Source organism: Palaemon carinicauda, chromosome 2 (assembly GCF_036898095.1).
Source record: "Palaemon carinicauda isolate YSFRI2023 chromosome 2, ASM3689809v2, whole genome shotgun sequence".
In the NCBI taxonomy this organism is placed as follows: domain Eukaryota; kingdom Metazoa; phylum Arthropoda; class Malacostraca; order Decapoda; family Palaemonidae; genus Palaemon; species Palaemon carinicauda.
The window spans coordinates 57,506,687-57,526,276 of NC_090726.1; the positions used below are offsets into that span (position 1 = coordinate 57,506,687).

At 46.8% G+C, this 19,590-nt stretch overlaps 1 protein-coding gene across 1 annotated transcript in view; it reads right to left on the reverse strand.

Moving 5' to 3' along the window:
- Positions 1-19,590, reverse strand: part of GlcAT-I (Glucuronyltransferase I) — a 122,086-nt gene that overhangs the window by 78,969 nt on the left and 23,527 nt on the right. Inside the window, exon 2 of the mRNA XM_068356059.1 lies at positions 12,619-12,823. Within this exon, the coding sequence (XP_068212160.1) occupies positions 12,619-12,715 (97 nt within the window). The 5' untranslated portion in view covers positions 12,716-12,823. The remainder of the gene's footprint in view (positions 1-12,618; positions 12,824-19,590) is intronic.

Consider the following 19,590-nt stretch of genomic DNA (forward strand, 5'->3'; position numbering starts at 1 on the left):
CATAGGGAATATACTTTTGGCAAAGCTGGAAACTAGCAATAAGACTTTTAGCAAGGTACAACAAGCCACCATTAATTGGGGGGGATAAGGGGTAGCACCGGCTACCCCTCTCATACACACACCTGTGCTATATTGTCACTTTTGCTTTTGGCTCGGTTGAGGGTAATATTATTATTATTACTTGCAAAGCTACAATCCTAGTTGGAAAAGCAGGATGCCATAAACCCAGGGGACCCAACAGAGAAAATAACCCAGTGAGGAAAGGAAACAAGGAAAAATAAAATGATTTAAGAACAGTAACAACAAAATAAATATTTCCTATATTAACTATAAAAACTTTAACAAAAAAGTTGAAGAGAAATTAGATAGAATAGTGTGCCCAAGTGTACCTTCAAGCAAGAGAACTCTAACCGAAGACAGAGGAAGACCATGGTACAAAGGCTATGGCACTACCAAAGACTAGAGAACAATGATTTGACTTTGGAGTGCCTTTCTCCTAGAAGAGCTGCATACCATAGCTAAAAAGTCTCTTCTACCCTTACCAATAGGGAAGTAAACAATAACTGGCTATTTGACTAACTTAGTTTTTCTTTTTCTCTTTTCTGGTGTGATTGGATTCTTTTTGTAGGCATAATTCTCCTTGTAGAAGAGTGTCAGGAGTGGCCATCCTCCCAGTAGGTGGGATATGGTAGACAGCACAATAAGAAGTCCAAAAGGGATTCTTCTCCTTTGGGGTCTTCCTCGAAGGCAAAGAAAACACAAGTTCTTTGTTATCTTGATCCCACCACACTGACTCTGCCCATTTGGTTTCCCCTGGAGAGCATCTGGTCAAGAGCAATGGTTGCTTGATCCCTGGACAATCCCTGGGCTTAGAGAACACCACCACTTCCTGTAGCAAAGCGACACCGTCCTCTGCCGACAGGGAGTCTTTGTCCATTGACAATGTCCGTCAACTCTAGCTTTCCTCAGGGATTTCAAATCCCCCTTCCTGGGAAGGGCTGTTGGAGCTGATTCAGTTAGGGGCACAAAATAGGTGCACATCTGCTTCCTTCGAGGTTGACCTCGGTCATTCTCCAAGAGACTCTGAAGGTGTCTTTACCTGGATCTTCCTCCTCACCGGTTCAGTTTGTGCCATGCTGCTACGGCACATGTACATCAGCAAGTAAAGACTAGTACTCCCCAGAGTAATCAGTTGGAAAGGCCAAATGTGGCCAACCAAAAGCTTGACCTCAGTCCTGCTCCCAAGCACTCCCTCAGTCCTGCTCCCCAGCACTCCCTCAGCCTGCGTACGGCCAGTGAACGGAGGGTCTGCTTAGTTTGTCGCATCAAGTTGTCCCTCTCAAGGGCGAACACCTTTCTTGTTTGCGAGTTAGGTCTTCCCCCCCATAGGTCACGTCCCTGCAGTGTGAGGAAAAGCGTGCTTGATTCCTCCATGCCTCTTTCCAGCCAGTCGGAACACGGCTCTTTGGAGAAAGACGATGATGTAGTACAAAGGCTGAGCTCAGTCTCTCTCTCCCTCGCTGTCGTGTCCGTAGGACCCAGACCTCTCCCATCTTTGTCAAACCAGAATCTTTGGGTTCCACTTAGAGGGTTCCTCTACCCCCAGGTAAAGACCCCATCGTTTCTAGCGTGCTCACACACACAGGAGCAACTCCTTATGTTGGATTGCCCAATAATACTATTCAAGCTCCTGCAGGAGCACTAGCGAATGCGTATGTGTTGTCACACATAGCCCAGGCTCATGGATCAGTAGACTCAAATCCAATGAGAAAGCCTTACATAATGTTGCGTAACCATCCACCTGTTGAGATGCGAGGGCAAGCTTCTCTCGCAGACGAGGGTTTACGTGAACTAGGTTGTTCGCAATCCCAACCTCGTGGCCGAATAGACCTAAATCCAGCGAGAAAGTCATACGCAATGTCGCATACCCATCCAAATGTTTAGGTGCGAAGGCAAGGTTCTCTCGCTGACGAGGTTTACTCGAAACTGAGCGTTCGCATAAAAAGCGACATGTAAACGCTACCTCAGTAGCACAAGCTTCTTCTATTTTGCCACTTTATGATCGCTTTACTGCAACAATGCTTGAGCACTTTGCTTCAGCAACGCAAGGTTACGATCAAGGTAATGCTACCTTGCGACCACCTATTCACCCAAAAGGGAAAGCACACTCACTCGTGACGGAACGACCTACCACAATAGCTTGCCTGTGAACTCCAGTCCATACAACAAAGGTAGCTATTGATAGTACACTTGTGCTCTTGCTATCTGTAAAGCACAAGCACTCTCCCCCATAGGAGACATGATACGACGGGTCACCTTGTCTTCTACGCCCAACGTGGGTCCTCCTGACAAACTTCCAAGTATGAACACTCCCATAGTGCCCCTACAAGTGCTCCTTCATTTTTGAAGGACACTTGTTTCCACGACCTGGTCAAGGCTGTTCAGCAAGTGGTATTCGATAATAAGACCGAATAACTCCGGTTGCAGTGGTGACAAACACTTGTCAAATACCGCTGGAGGTATTGAGTCCCACAGTGAATGTCTCACACCCATCTGATCCAAGATGTAGAAGCTCAGTGCTTACTCAGACTCAGGTGCCTTGTGGGCCTCCTTCCGTTTCGCCACCACAATCATCTAAGGATCGTAAACACTTAGATCCAAAACCCAAGAGGTTGAAAATGGACTGGGCCAGACTGGAAAGAACTCCCATTGTCACACGAAAGAAGAGGGAATGCCAAAGACAGGAAACACCTCCTCCTGATAACACACTGCATCAAAGAACTAGCAGGGATTCGAGATCACCAAGGGAGATCATGGATGATTACTAATTGTTACCAGTCATGTGGGTGTTGATAAAGACTTCTTTTGATTTACCACTATCCCCACATCCTGGACAAATGAAAGAAGCCTGCCTCAGCAGAGAACGATGTCCTTAAACTCAACAAGAACCAGTCAATCGTCCAGATACTGAAAGAGATTAATATCATTGACATGCGCCCACACCGAAACTAGATTAAAACTTATGAAGACTTCACGGGCTTTCGACAGGCCAAAGCAGAGTACCCTCTACTGTACTGTACTTTATTAGAATACTCTACTGGCTACCACTATCTGTAGGTACTTCCTGGAGGAAGGATGGATCGGGATTTGGAAGTATGCATCCTTCAAGTCTACAGTGATCATGAAGTCCGATGGTCTGATCACTTGTCTGACTATTGCTGCCGTCTCCATCTTGAAGGGAATTTGTTGCACAAACCCGTTCAAGACTGAGAGGTCGTGACCAGAAGACTTCTTTACAAGAAAGAGTTGACTATAGAAGCCTGGGGAACTGTCATCAACCTCTTGAAGGTGCCCTTCTCCAACATGGCCCGGACTTCTGCTTGAAGGACCAGATCTTTCAGAGACCCTGAGCGATAAAATGGCAATATTGCCGGTGGTGGAATCTCAGGAGGCAGAGAGTTGACGGACAAGTTCCTCGGACCGAAGGATCTTCAATGTCCAACTTTCCATCCCATGGAACCACTACCTCCTCCACTTCATCTGCCTGTATTGTAGGAGGATTGCCTCCCATAACGGAGTCTTTGACCTCTACCCCTTTCTCTAGCTCTATTTTACCCTTGAACTTGGCAAGACTGAAAAGGCTGGCTCTGGGTCTTCTTCAGGATCAAGACCTGAGACTGAGTGCCCTCCTTTTGTGGCGGTTTACAGGGGTGTGACAATTGCAAGGCTGCCTTAGCCTTGTTGAAAGCAGAGGCATGCAGTTGTCAGAAGAATACAGCTCAGTGGAAAAGTCCTGAGTGTCCTTCCCCCATTTCTCTGTGGCTGTTTCAATCTCCTCCGCAAGGAATAGTGAAGGGCCTTCGATTGATGAATTTTGTAGATTTAATCCTCCTCAGCTGCCGGTACGTTTGTGGAATCTTGAGGTCACAGCATCTCGCTGCTTCAACACCCTTTAGGCCCACTGATTGGCTACCTAGTACATCTGGAACTAGACTGCTCCAGCCACCAATGAGGACGATATCGGGCCCTCTTCTTGTCGGTGTCAGACAAGTCCTCCGTGTCGGTTATTTGTGACCAGTGGTCAATCCAATAGGCCACCTACAATGTAGCCATATCCCTGGCTTCCATCCCTGAAGCCTCTACTGACAAGAAGGAGACTGAAGATGCCGTCAACTGTTCTGTACAAGGATCCGGCAGCAGGGTTGACACCACCGGATCCAAAGAGAAAGGGGAAAGATGAGCTTCCTGAGTCTTGCAAGGCACACTGGGGTGAGGTGCATTTAGAAGCAATGGAAGCTTTGGTGCATCTGGAAGAGGCTCGCTTAGATTGAGAAGCGCATTAGGGTGAAGTACCATTACAAGAGACACTAACTGAAGGGGTTTGCCTGGATGAAGTGCATCTAGAAGAAAGCATGCGATGGCGAGGTGTGTCCAGAAGAAGCGTTTGATGGTGAGGTGCATCTGGAAGAAGGAGAGTCATCTTTTAAAGAACCTGCAGAAGGTGAAGTGAAGAAATGCCTACAAGAAGCTAACCTAAAATCCCTCCAAAAAGGAGGGATCTTGCAGAGGTTGAGGAATAATCTTGTGCAATGGCTCAGAGAGCTCAGGAGGGGACCTCCTTGAAAAGCAAGGGTCAGGAATTTGTTTGTCCATCCTATGTGCAGGAGCATGGTGTTTCCCACAGGAAATATGCTCAGGAAATAATTCTCCTACTGTTGGGTCAGAGGGGACTGAAGAGACAATAGAGACCTTGCTCATAGACACCAGAGGGTTGATATCTGCTGTGGTTGGAAGCTCCTGCTGGTGCCTCTCTGACAGAGCCTGCTGTAGCTTCTCCTCCGAAGGGGATTCCTGATATCCCAAAGAAGGCCACAGCAAATGCAATGCATCTGAAACCTGAAACATAGGAGACTCTCCCTCAGGAAGAAGCCCCACCGTTTCTTTAGGGGAAACTAAAGGACCCTTGACCCTGGACTTGCCCTAATGTTAAAGGGCCACCACTCTTACTCGACTGGCCCCAGAGGAGACCAACAGAGAGGAGTCAGAAGGATAAGTACCAGGGATCAAAGAAGAAAGTCAGGCTCTATTTGGTTTGAAGGAAGACCCTGAAGTTGAAGAATACCTTTTAGACTTCTTTCAACTCCTGCCATATCTCTCCCACTGAGAGAATGGCCACTCCTGACACTCGTCACAAGGTGAGGATTGTGTATATGCATGCCCTCTGCATGAAGGGCATGTCCGACAAGGGTACTTCTGCATTACAGCTAGAATTCCTAAAAAAGGGATTTTGACGAAGGAAAAATCTATTTCTGGGGAGATACCTGCGACGCCCGGTGAAAAGGGTCCTTCTTATCTCTTTTCTGATATAAATACTTCCAAATATACCAGAGAAAGTTAAAGCATGGAATGCAGAGGTTACTACCCTCGCGCGAGCACCCTAAGGGCGTCATGTATAAAGATAAGGCGTGTGAAAACCACTATTCACAGGTCATCTTCCATTTAGATCAATCCTTCATCAAAAGGGGGAGCCGTCCTAACGGCACTAACCGAACCCACCTGATCCACTCAGCGACGCCCGCCTCGAGCGCCATCTACACATCCTTCTTTTGGACTTGTACTAACGATGATTGCTTTGCTTTGTGTCTCACTTTTTGGCTGTTTTTTGTGGATATCTTCACCATGGCTGAAGCTCTCCTTACCCCTACGCCAATGTTAAGTACCATAGATTGTTTTGACAGTAATTTTAGTACCGGGCAAGTTTATGTTAAGTAATAGGAAGTGTTTTAATGCGTTCGGCTTTTTGCCTTCCCGAGGCCCACACGGCCATTTTTGTTGTTTACGCTCAGTGCGTTTCAATTTTGCTTATTTTGTTGCCCTTTTGGTACTTTTGTCTTTCTAGGTTCATTTAATCTTATGCTAAGATTTTAGGCTGCATGCCTCTTATGTTGAACCGATTTATTATTATTTTTGTTGGTACTTTTTAGTCGTTTACGAGTCCGTTTCTTGTTAACGAAGAATAGCGTTCGGGGTTTTATTACAGTTTAGTACCGCCACTTTGGTCGGCGTTTTTCGTTACGATTCGATATGTTTTTGACTGTTTTTTACCATCCCCCTTTCGCTATTCTTCGTTACATTTCTTTTATTATTTCATTCGGACAGATGTGTTTTATTTATTGTGGAGGTTCATGCTTTGTTAGATTGATCGTTGTAACCGCCGAGTGCGAGAGGCTGGAGTTCCCGTTTTCTTTACCATAGATTCGGGTTCTCCCTCTCTCTATCTCCCCCTTCTGGGAATCCTACGTCGTAGACGAGTTTTTTATTTTTTACAAGGTTACTTCGTTCTTTCTTGGCTTTTGGTTTGTTATTAGATCCTCTTCGTGTTAGAGTCTATTATAGGTTAGTTGGCCTGCCTTGCGCTGCCTCCTGTTCCCCCTCCCCTTAGTCCCACCCTCTCCCCGCTCCGGCCTGGGAGTTGGGTCAGGACGTCCTTCGGACTCCGCCATGAGTTTCACTAATATGAGCCGGGAACACTCGCTTACCTAATTATCTAGTGCGCCCCTTCGACAGGGAATCCTCCCCTCGTTGGGTCTCCGCACCTTGACTCTGGCTACGGCCCTTAATTTCACACGAAAATCAGATATATCTCCTTACCCCCTTTTTTGTTTTACTCTCCGGTTCATCCTGCCGGAGATCCTTTAGGAGGTAGAGTTACTAAATTGTTATTACTGTATCCCTTAGTTGGATTAAGGATCTACCCCCCATCCCCCCCGCCGGGCCTCCGTCGCCCTACGGCGCTCTCCCATTCCAATAGGCCATACTCTTATCAGTAATTACTACGGAGCTCCGCCTCCTCCATATGCATATACTGTAGAAGATTCTCTCATAATATTTATCTTTGTGGTAATTACGGCGGAGCTCCGGCTCCTTATATTACACGACCTCATTTATGCACATCAACTAAAATCTCCCTTAGCTTTACTTATTTTATAATTTGTTTTAGTAAAGCCTCCAGGAGACTTTGTACTTATTTTATCTTTTTATTACAGAAAGTGCGCTCTGCCGCCAAGGGCTGCTCTGCTACCTTTCTGGATCCGGTCCCACGCCCACTTTGCGATCTCCTTTGTCCGGGAAGCTGGCCAGCCAGCTTACATGGTCTGGTTCCCGGAGGCATGCACGCTCTGCTATGAGCTGTCCTCCATTCTCCTCAATGATGAGGTAAGTTTCTCAATGTTATCATGCATGCTATATTTTGAGGCTCCGCTTTATATAGTTTGTTGATGTAAGTTTTTCTCAGTTCTCATTCATGCTTTTATATGGAGGCTCAGCTACTTATAGATATTATCTTAATCCTTGATATTCGTAGGAATTTGCCGTCTGCCGTTCCAAGTTACTCCCCTTTTTCAGGCTGGCGAGGATTCGCTCCGGACGGCCAAGACCAGCCTCCGGACTTGGGTGTCTGGTTTTGGAAGGAATGCCCCAACCGGTTGCCTTTACCTCCTCGATACGGACAGGGCCTCCCGGTTGGTTCCTGGTTCCTCCTCGGCCGCGGTACCCTTGGAACAAGCTGCTCCCATCATTGAGGGTATCAGGAACACCAGCTCTCCGGCGACATCTCCACCCTCGACATCCACACCGAACCGATGGATGAGCAGGTTAGTAGTGCAGAGTTGGCAGAATCCTTTCTTTCCCCTACTCCTTCCTCTTCTTCTTCATTCCTCGGCTTTGACAAGCCTCAGGCTTCTCCTTGGGAGGGTTCCGTCTCGGTCTGCCCCAAGGTTAAGCCGATACGCAAAAACAAATCCAAAATCAGTACTTCAGCTTCGCCACATTCCGTATCTCCGGTCCCAGGACCTTCCTCAGCCTCTGACATTCCAATGCTGTCACAAACTCCTCCTCGTTCTAAAGGACAGAGGAGTAAGTCCGCAAAGTCCAAGGTTTCAGCTGTAAGTAGCTCCTCGGACTTCCACATAACCATGGAATTAATTCAGGATATGATGGAATCGAAGCTGCAGAGACACTCGGGGATCATATCGGAGCTCAAGGACATGGTGGCTAGCCTCATACGTGAAAAGTCTCAACCTGCTCCGCCCCTAGTTCCTGATACATCTAAGCTACCGCCCTTTGATAAAAATAACCCTTGGCGGTTCGCGAGACATGCCCCTTATCTGGATGGCACGCTCACACTAGAAGGCTTGGGGACCCGCCATCTAGACGATCTGGAGTTCTACCCTCCACACCTCCAGTTCCCCTTCAATGGCTTTGTTCGCTTGAAGGAACATGCCCTAGTACGGATGGATAAGGTCCCAAAAGAGACGATCATATTCCCTAAGGAGCAAGCCCAAGCTGTCTGGGCCCGTACTCTCGCGGAATGGGGATGCGTCAACTCTAAGTTGACTCCCCACAAAGGAGCATACAGTATATGATTTTCATCACTCCTCAGTCCATCCCGTCTCCTCTTACTGACAAGATCGCTGAATTGACTATTCAGTCAGTTAAAGATGGCATCCCCATGCCTACCCTTAAAGAAACAGATCCCACCTCTCTCCTCGTCCCAGGCACCTCGGCGCTCTGGCACGATGCTTCATCTACATTTATGGTGGGTAAACTAGACCCGGACTGCGCTTCCTCTCTCTTCTCGGAGAGACTCCCCAAGCTTTCGGACCACTTATTGAAAGTGGAGTTCGAGGCGAGAAACCGGCTGGCTAGGTCACTCAACTCCGTAGTATCATCAGAGTTGATAGCTTCCCTCTACAGCGACGAACCTCTCTTTCAAGTGCAAGCAAAGAACCTCCTGCAGTCGTTCCAGTCGGATCTTCACGACTTCTGGACTGCGAGAACTAATTGTAGGAAACATGTTCTTGCCGAAGCCTCTATTAGGCATGAGCCTAATAGACTCATCGCCTCCTCCTGCTGAGGTAAAACTCTGTTTCCTCAGGAAGAAGTCGATAAGGTTCTTCAAGATGCAGCGAGGGTTAATCAGAACCTTCAGGTTAGATGGGGCCTCTCAAATAAAGGTAAATTTGAGAACATGCCTCGACAACCCTTTTCGAAGAAAAAGCAAAGGTCCTATGCTCCATACAAGACTGGTCGTGGCCAGCTTCATCATTCTGCAGGCCCTCACTCTTCAACTCCCTCTACATCTAAATCCGCCCCTCCTCAACAGATTGTCTTCGTCCCGGCTCCTCAGGGTACACAACCAACTTCTGCGGCATCCTGGATGACCTCCCCTGCCTTCAATCAGGCGTATGAAACCTCGGGTTCCTTTTGAGGATACCCTAGAGGCGGCAACAGGGGTAGAGGTCAGTTCCGTCAGCGAGGCGGACCTAGAACCAGAGGTTCCAGAGGAGGACGAGGGGCTAAGTTCAACCCCACGCAATGAAGTGAATCCGGTAGGGGGGAGATTGTACCAGTTTCGGGACCAGTGGACCTTCAGTCCTTGGGCCCACAGTATAGTCTCCAAAGGCCTGGGCTGGAAATGGGCACTAGGTTCTCCACCTCCGATAGTGTCCTTCTTCCAGAAGCCCACTCCCATCCTCGAAGAGTACACCAAGGACCTATTGAAGAAGAAAGCCATAAAGAGGGTACGAACACTTAAATTTCAAGGCCGTCTGTTCACGGTTCTAAAAAAGAATTCGTCGGCGTTGAGAGTGGTCCTGGACCTGTCCAAACTGAATTCTTACATTCTTTGCGACGGGTTCCGCATGCTGACTATCTCTCAGGTACAGACCTTACTTCCCCGTGGGGCCGTCACCACCTCTATCGATCTTACAGACGCCTATTATCACGTCCCAGTAGCAAGAAACTTCTCTCCTTACCTCGGCTTCCGCCTAGGCAAGAAATCTTATGCGTTCAAAGTGATGCCCTTCGGCCTCAGCATCGCCCCCAGGATATTTACAAAGTTAGGGGAGACGGTGCTGGAACAGCTCAGGAGCCATCGAATCATGGTGATAGCTTATCTGGACGACTGGCTCATCTGGGCACGGACGATTCAAGACTGCCACAAGGCTACAACCAAAGTGGTTCAGTTTCTGCACAAGGTAGGATTCCAAGTCAACTTACAGAAATCTCACCTACAACCAGCAAGCAAATTCGAATGGTTAGGCATCCGCTGGGACCTCACAAGTCACGAACTGTCTCTTCCTCCCAAAAAGGTCAAAGAGATAGCTTCGAAGACAAGACACTTCATCAGGAACAAACAGATTTCAAGAAGAGCCATAGAAAGAGTTCTAGGCTTACTCCAATTTGCTTCAGTGACAGACCTCTTATTGAAGGCCAAACTCAAAGACATCAACCGAGTTTGGAGAAAGAGAGCTACAACCCGATTACAAGACAAGATATCGAAGATCCCCTCAGACTTAGTTCGAAGACTCCGGCCATGGTCAAAACCAGAGAACCTCTCCAAATCGGTCCCTCTGCAATTCCCTCCTCCACGGGTGACGATTCACACAGACGCGTCTCTCAGTGGTTGGGGGGGCTATTACAAACACCAGATGTTTCAGGGCTCTTGGTCCCCTGCGATGAAACAGTTCCACATCAACGTGTTAGAGGCCATGGCAGTGTTACTGACCTTAAAACGACTATCCCCTCCACGCTCCACTCACATCAGGATAGTCTCCGACAGCACGGCAGTAGTTCACTGCATAAACAGAGGCGAATCAAAATCTCCCAATCTAAATAAAGTCCTGGTCACAATCTTTACCTTGGCAACCGAAAAGAACTGGTTCCTGTCAGCCACTCACCTCGCAGGAGTCCAGAACGTGATAGCGGACTCACTATCCAGGACAAAACCACTAGAATCAGAATGGTCCCTAGACATGAATTCATTCCGGTGGATCTCCAGACTGGTTCCCGGTCTCCAGGTAGACTTGTTTGCGACGCAGCTCAACCACAAACTTCCCTGTTACGTGGCCCCGAACCTGGACCCTCGGGCTTGTGCTATGGACGCATTAGCCCTGGATTGAAACCGTTGGAAGAAGATTTACCTATTCCCTCCGGTGAATCTTCAGATGAAAGTTTTACCAAAGCTATGCTCCTTCCACGGAAAGGTGGCTTTGGTAGCACCTCAGTGGCCGAAAAGCAGCTGGTTTCCTCTCCTCCTAGAGTTGAAACTTCGCCTGTTCCGGATCCCATTCCCCAAGCTGACCCAAGTGGTCCAAACACGGACTGTGTCAGATTCCTCAAGGATAGCGCAAACCCTAACTTTGTGGATTTCATGAAATTTGCAGCCCATAAGGATGCAAATATTGACCTGGAAAATGTCCTCTTTATTGAATCAGACAAGAGAGACTCCACACTTAGACAATATGATTCGGCGGTTAAGAAACTAGAGGAATTTCTAAAAAATTCAGAAGAAACTCGAATGACCCCGAACCTGGCCATTTCGTTCTTTCGGTCCCTTTTTGACAAGGGCCTCGCAGCTAGTACTATAACCACGATCAAATCAGCTTTGAAAAAGATCTTCTATGTGGGTTTCAATATTGACCAAGCAGATTCCTATTTTTCATCCATTCCAAAAGCCTGTGCTAGGCTCAGACCTTCTGTTCGTCCACAAAAGGTCTCGTGGTTTCTGAACGACGTCCTCAAGCTCGCGTCAGACACTGATAACGAATCCTGCTCTTACATATCGCTTCTTATGAAGACCTTATTTCTCACAGCCATGGCCTCAGGTGCTAGAATCTCAGAATTAGCAGCTCTCTCCCATAATCCTGAAAACCTAGCTTTCCTCCCATCAGAAGTACTACTCTCTCCAGATAGAGCTTTCTTAGCCTAGAATGAGGACCCACAAAATAGGTGGTCCCCCTGGAAAATTATTCCTCTACCCCAAGATGCTTCTTTGTGTCCTGTCGCTACGCTTCGGGCCTTTTTAGCTAGGACTGCATCACGCTCTTCTGGCCCCTTGTTTGTCAGGGAACAAGGGGGTACTATTTCCATCCAAGGCATCAGACAGCAAATCCTTTATTTTATCAAACAAGCTAACCCGGAATCTTTTCCACATGCACATGATATCCGGGCTGTCGCCACCTCCATCAATTACTTTCAGAACATGGATTTTGATGACCTTAAGAAGTACACGGGTTGGAAATCCCCGATGGTTTTCAAATGCCACTATTTGAAGAACTTACAGGCCCTTAAGTTTCCTACTATTGCCGCTGGGATAAAAATAACCACAACCACACAAAGTCAAATACAATGGCAATAGAAAAAGTAAGAATTAGAAAGATTTCAATATTTCTTCAGAGAACGTTCATTCCCACTGATGGCTGATAATTGAGTGAGTTGTCAGTGAGCCAGTGGAGGTTCACCTCCCTGCTGTCTGTCGTTAACACCTCATAGTAAGTTTTAAATTGCCGTATTCCCAACTTCACTGTTATCATTCTCCTATGTAAAGGGTGATGGTTTGTATTTGTGTAGGAACATTCAGTATTTCTCATAAGTAATAATTTATAAACCTTAGTGACATAGGTTCAAACTTGCAAAGTGTTTCTGCTCTAAAGTTTACTTGAACATATGAGTGATCCAGGCAATGTGATTCAGGGACTAAGTTATCTTATTACTTTAAATACACAATATAAATAATGTAAGGGCAGATTTAAATATTCTTTTGTTTTGCTGGCTTACCTCCATAATATCCAAAAATAAGAAAAAGCACTATCAGGATATATGGCACCTTCCTTTTCATCTTCCTTTGAAGTGAATAAATATTAAGCAAGGCCATTGCCTCATTTGATGGTTATAGTCATTTCCACAAGACAGTCTATCTCTTTCACTCTTGTAGAACACTCCAAATTATCCCATGGTATGATGAATGCGGAACTCATACAACCTAGTAAAGATACAAAAACATAATTCTAATTATAAAATTCATTATTTCTATACTCACCTAGAACCATATCCACCAGAGTTACTACAGAACCCATTGCCCTGTAAATTTTTCATACAAAACAAGTTTCTTTCAAATAAAGCCTTGTACAAACCAACTTGGTATGCCCTTTAGCTATTGTCAAAAATCCTTTCATAAGAGAAAAGTTTACAGAAATAGAGTTAGCTTGACTATCACTTTATAAATTAAAACTTTTACAATCTTCCTCTGACTCAAATCTAACTTGCTGTGTGACTAACCCTTAACTAGAAACAGCGTTGCATTCTAGGAAAGAGATCCACTGACAACCTAAATTTAGAACCTAACTAGGAACTTCTACTTAGATATTTGTCTAGTTCAAATAAAACTTTACAGTCTTAACCACATAATCCTTTCTCTAAAGTTTCAATGACTTTCCTACCAAAAAAGAGGGATGTGGAAAAACTGATTCTAGCATTCACTCTTTAAATAATTAGTTCTGAAAATAGGTAAAGATATATTCATCTCCCCACCTTCAAAACACACATTACAGAAAAAAAGCATGCCATCCATCAATATATTTATCCTATGTTTATTATAAAAGCAAATTTGCTAATGCTAAAATCATAACCTTTTAGTTCTGAGATAATAAAAAAAAAACTCCAATGCTAAAATCATAACCTTTTAGTTCTGAGATAATAAAAAAAAAACTCCAAGTTTAAACTGTGAATATCTTAAAAATAAAACATTACTTTTTAGATTACAGTAATCCAATCTGATAACCTGAAGACTTTCAGTAGTAAAAACCACGAATGCATTCTCAATAATACCTAAAGAGGATATGTTTAAGCTTAGATATGTGAAAATGGTATTAGGCATGGACTTCTAATGCTTTATAGCTTCCATAGGCAAATCCCCCTCCTAAACCAAAATCAAATTTCAACAATATGTTATTTTTATAATAAAATAAATTTTTGAATATACTTACCCGGTGATTATAATAGCTGCAACTCTGTTGCTCGACAGAAAACTCTAAGGTAAAATTCGCCAGCGATCGCTACACAGGTTGCGGGTGTGCCCAACAGCGCCATCTGTCGTCCAGATACCCAGTACTCAATGTAAACAAAGAACTCAATTTTCTCCTCGTTCCACTGCGTCTCTATTGGGGAGGAAGGGAGGGTCCTTTAATTTATAATCACCGGGTAAGTATATTCAAAAATTTATTTTATTATAAAAATAACATTTTTCAATATTAAACTTAGCCGGTGATTATAATAGCTGATTCACACCCAGGGGGGTGGGTAGAGACCAGCATTATATGTTTACATTATGAGCTAAGAATTTTATTTCATTTTAGAAGTTATCAAAATAACAAAAACAAAATAAATAGGTACCTGGTAAGGAAGTCGACTTGAACAATTACTCTGCCTTTTTAAGTACGTCTTCCTTACGGAGCCTCGCGATCCTCTCAGAATGCTGATCGACCCCTAGGATCTGAAGTATCAAGGGTTGCAACCCATACAACAGGACCTCATCAAAACCCCTAATCTAGGCGCTTCTCAAGAAATGACTTTGACCACCCGCCAAATCAACCAGGATGCGAAAGGCTTCTTAGCCTTCCGGACAACCCAAAAACAACAATAAAAAACATTTCAAGAGAAAGATTAAAAAGGTTATGGAATTAGGGAATTGTAGTGGTTGAGCCCTCACCCACTACTGCACTCGCTGCTACGAATGGTCCCAGAGTGTAGCAGTCCTCGTAAAGAGACTGGACATCCTTAAGATAAAAAGACGCGAACACTGACTTGCTTCTCCAATAGGTAGCGTCCATAATACTTCGCAGAGATCTATTTTGTTTAAAGGCCACGGAAGTTGCGACAGCTCTAACTTCGTGTGTCCTTACCCTCAGCAAAGCTTGGTCTTCCTCATTCAGATGGGAATGAGCTTCTCGTATTAACAGTCTGATAAAATAGGATAAAGCATTCTTTGACATAGGCAAAGATGGTTTCTTAACTGAACACCATAAAGCTTCAGACGGGCCTCGTAAAGGTTTAGTTCGTTTTAAATAGAACTTAAGAGCTCTCACAGGGCATAAGACTCTTTCTAGTTCATTTCCAACCATATTCGATAAGCTTGGAATATCGAACGATTTTGGCCAAGGTCGAGAAGGCAGCTCGTTTTTGGCTAGAAAACCAAGTTGTAGAGAACATGTAGCCGTTTCAGATGAGAAACCGATGTTCTTGCTGAAGGCATGAATCTCACTGACTCTTTTAGCTGTGGCTAAGCAAACCAGGAAAAGAGTCTTTAAGGTGAGATCTTTCAGGGAGGCTGACTGTAGCGGCTCGAACCTGTCTGACATGAGGAATCTTAGTACCACGTCTAAATTCCAACCAGGTGTAACCAAACGACGCTCTTTCGTGGTCTCAAAAGACTTAAGGAGGTCCTGTAGATCTTTATTGTTGGAAAGATCTAAGCCTCTGTGACGGAAGACTGATGCCAACATGCTTCTGTAACCCTTGATAGTGGGAGCTGAAAGAGATCGTTCTTTCCTCAGATATAAGAGGAAGTCAGCTATTTGAGTTACAGAGGTACTGGTCGAGGATACGGATACTGACTTGCACCAGTTTCGGAAGACTTCCCACTTCGATTGGTAGACTCTAAGGGTGGATGTTCTCCTTGCTCTAGCAATCGCTCTGGCTGCCTCCTTCGAAAAGCCTCTAGCTCTCGAGTCTTTCGATAGTCTGAAGGCAGTCAGACGAAGAGCGTGGAGGCCTTGGTGTATCTTCTTTACGTGTGGCTGACGTAGAAGGTCCACCCTTAGGGGAAGCGTTCTGGGAACGTCTACTAGCCATCGAAGTACCTCGGTGAACCATTCTCTCGCGGGCCAGAGGGGAGCAACTAGCGTCAACCTTGTCCCTTCGTGAGAGGCGAACTTCTGCAGTACCTTGTTGACAATCTTGAACGGAGGGAATGCATATAGATCTAGATGTGACCAATCTAGGAGAAAGGCATCTATATGAACTGCTGCTTGGTCCGGGATTGGTGAGCAATATATTGGGAGCCTCTTGGTCATCGAGGTTGCGAAGAGATCTATGGTCGGCTGGCCCCAGGGTGCCCAAAGACTCTTGCATACATCCTTGTGGAGGGTCCATTCTGTTGGAAGAATTTGTCCCTTCCGACTGAGACAATCTGCCATGACATTCAAGTTGCCTTGGATGAACCTCGTAACTAGCGATATGTTTAGACCTTTTGACCAGGTGAGGAGGTCCCTTGCGATCTCGTACAACGTCAGTGAGTGGGTCCCTCCTTGCTTGGAGATGTACGCCAAAGCCGTGGTGTTGTCCGAGTTCACCTCCACCACTTTGCCTTGAAGGAGAGACCTGAAGCTTTTCAAGGCCAGATGTACTGCCAGTAGCTCCTTGCAGTTGATATGCATTGTCCTTTGACTCGAGTTCCAAATTCCCGAGCATTCCCGACCGTCTAATGTCGCGCCCCAGCCTACGTCCGATGCGTCCGAGAAGAGAACGTGGTTGGGAGTCTGAACAGCCAGGGGCAGACCCTCTCTGAGGCTGATACTGTCCTTCCACCATGTCAGCCAAGACTTCATCTTCTCGGAAATGGGGATCGAGACCGCTTCTAGCGTCTTGTCCTTTTTCCAGTGAAATGCTAGGTGATATTGAAGAGGACGGAGGTGTAGTCTTCCTAATGCTACGAACTGTTCCAGGGATGATAGCGTCCCTATCAGACTCATCCACTTCCTGACTGAACATCGTTCCTTCTTCAGCATGTTCTGGATGCATAACTGGGCTTGGCTTGTTCTGGGGGCCGACGGAAAAGCCCAAAAAGCTAGACTGTGAATCTCCATCCCTAAATACACAATAGTTTGGGATGGGACCACTTGTGACTTTTCCATATTGACAAGGAGACCCAATTCCTTGGTCAGATCTAGAGTCCACTTTAGATCCTTCAGACAGCGACGACTGGAAGAAGCTCTGAGAAGCCAGTCGTCCAAATAGAGGGAGGCTCGGATGTCCGCTAAATGAAGGAATTTGGCTACATTCCTCATCAGCCTCGTAAACACAAGAGGAGCTGTGCTTAGGCCAAAGCACAGGGCTTGAAACTGGTAGACAACCTTTTCGAAAACGAATCTCAGAAAAGGTTGGGAGTCCGGGTGGATGGGGACGTGGAAGTAGGCGTCCCTTAGGTCTAACGAGACCATCCAGTCTTCCCTTCTGACCGCTGCTAGAACCGACTTTGTGGTCTCCATGGAGAACGTCTGCTTTGTGACAAAGACATTCAGCGCACTGACGTCTAGCACCGGCCTCCACCCTCCTGTCTTCTTGGACACCAAGAAGAGACGGTTGTAGAATCCTGGGGTTTGATGGTCCAGGACTTTGACTACCGCTCCCTTCTCTAGTAAGAGAGACACTTCCTGTTTCAATGCTCGTCTCTTGTCTTCCTCTCTGTACCTGGGAGAGAGATCGATGGGGGACGTTGCTAGAGGGGGTTTTCGTACCAACGGGATCTTGTACCCCTCTCTGAGCAACTTCACAGATTGTGCATCTGCGCCTCTCTTTTCCCAGGTCTGCCAGAAGTTCTTGAGTCTGGCTCCCACTGCTGTCTGAAGAAGTTGGCAGTCAGACTCTGCCCTTAAAGGACTTGTTTCCTTTCTTCTTTCCACGTCTCCCTTCGGCACGAGCACCTCCTCTGCTGGAGGCTCTGCCACGAAAGGGCGGAATAAAACGGGACGCTGGAGTGTCCATCCTTGGTCTAGCTGACAAGGTAGGCAAAGGGGTGGCTTTGCGAGCAGAGGACGCAACAAGATCGTGAGTATCCTTCTGTATCAAAGAAGCGGCAATCTCCTTAATTAGGTCCTCTGGAAAAAGGCACTTAGAAAGAGGAGCAAACAGAAGTTCGGATCTCTGGCATGGTGTAACTCCAGCTGAAAGGCACAGGTTTTCACGCTTCTTAAGGACTCCGGACACAAAGGATGCAGCAAGCTCATTAGACCCATCACGTATGGCCTTGTCCATGCAGGACATAATGAGCAAGGAAGTCTCCTTCTCCGTCGGAGAGATCTTTCTGCTTAGAGCTCCTAGACACCAGTCTAAGAAGTTAAATACCTCGAAGGCTCTAAATATCCCTTTCAAAAGGTGGTCCAGGTCCGAAGATGACCAACATATCTTCGAGCGTCTCATGGCTAGGCGGCGGGGAGAGTCTACAAGACTTGAGAAGTCGCCCTGGGCAGAGGCAGGAACTCCCAAGCCGAGAACTTCTCCCGTGGCATACCAGACGCTCGATCTAGAAGAGAGTCTAGCAGGGGGAAACGTAAAAGCTGTCTTCCCTAAACTCTTTTTGGACTGCAGCCATTCTCCAATCACTCGCAAAGCTCTCTTGGACGAGCGTGCGAGGACGAGTCTAGTAAAGGCAGGAGTGGTTGACGGCATGCCAAACACAAACTCTGACGGAGGTGAACGCGGAGCTACAGACACAAACTGGTCCGGAAACATCTCTTTGAACAGGGCCAAAACTTTCCTAAAGTCCAAAGAGGGTTGCGTAGACTTAGGCTCGTCCAGTTCTGAGTGCGGTTCATCTTCATGTGCAGCACCATCATCAGAAAGTCCCTCATCCGATAACTGATGAGGGAACGGCAACGGAGTGGGTAACGGCTGGTTGGCTGAGTCCAGCCGCACGGGTGCATGCGTGACTGAGCCGGACGCAACGTCATGGAACTGCTGCCCAGTCTGTGAGCTGGCAACAACCATAGTAGCTCGGGGACGCACAGCGTCTACTCCAGACTGTCTAGACCGATGTGGGTGAGCGGTGGCAACCACACTGGGTTGCGGAGGTTGACGCACCGCGTCAAAACAAAACAACTCTGACGGTTGTTGAACCTCCCGAACGTCAACGGATACCTCCGTGCGGCGCTGAACGTCAACATGCGGCTGGCAGATCACACTGGAACGCATGGGTGGCGGAACTCTCTCAACTGGAGTGCGTGAGAAGGTTACCTCAGCGTCCCCAGGACGCACAACCGAACGTGTGGGTGGTTGTAGGCAAGGAGCTGCACTAGCTGGTGCGGCAGCAACCTTCTCCGCACGAAAGTCCTGCATAAGCGACGTTAGTTGAGACTGCATGTCTTGCAGTAAAGACCACTTAGGGTCTACAGGAGCAGGTGCGGCGACAGACGGTGTAACAGTCTGAAGCGGTACCGCTTTGCCTCTCTTAGGAGGTGAGCAGTCATCGGATGACTGCAGCGAGTCCGAACTGACCCAGTGGCTACAACTGCGCGGAAGGGACCGACTTGCGCTTTAACGGTCGTGAGACCTTGGTCCATGGTTTCTTTCGAGAAACACCTTCCGAAGACGAGGTATAAATGGGCTCTCTCGTCTTTGTTAGGCAGGGGCGATCTTGGGTAGATACGCCCGATACCACGGAGGGAACGTCTGTTCGCTGATTAAAGCCTCTCGAACCCATTTGTCGTACGACATTGCTTCTCCCCTGGACTTGGGAGCTTGCAAGAGGTCCCGGACTAGGAGGACGACAGGCACGAACAGACGAACCCTCAAGCGCAACACTATCCACAACATTATCACTCACTTTAACCCTGGATAGGTACGATGGGTCGTTTGCGACCCCGAGCGTCAAAAAAAAACAGGTTTTTCTCACGTGACTCACCCCCGTGACTGAATTTGTGGGTGATCGACCTGCAGGAGGTGTCTCCCCTACACGCTCTAGTAGTGTCCAGATGT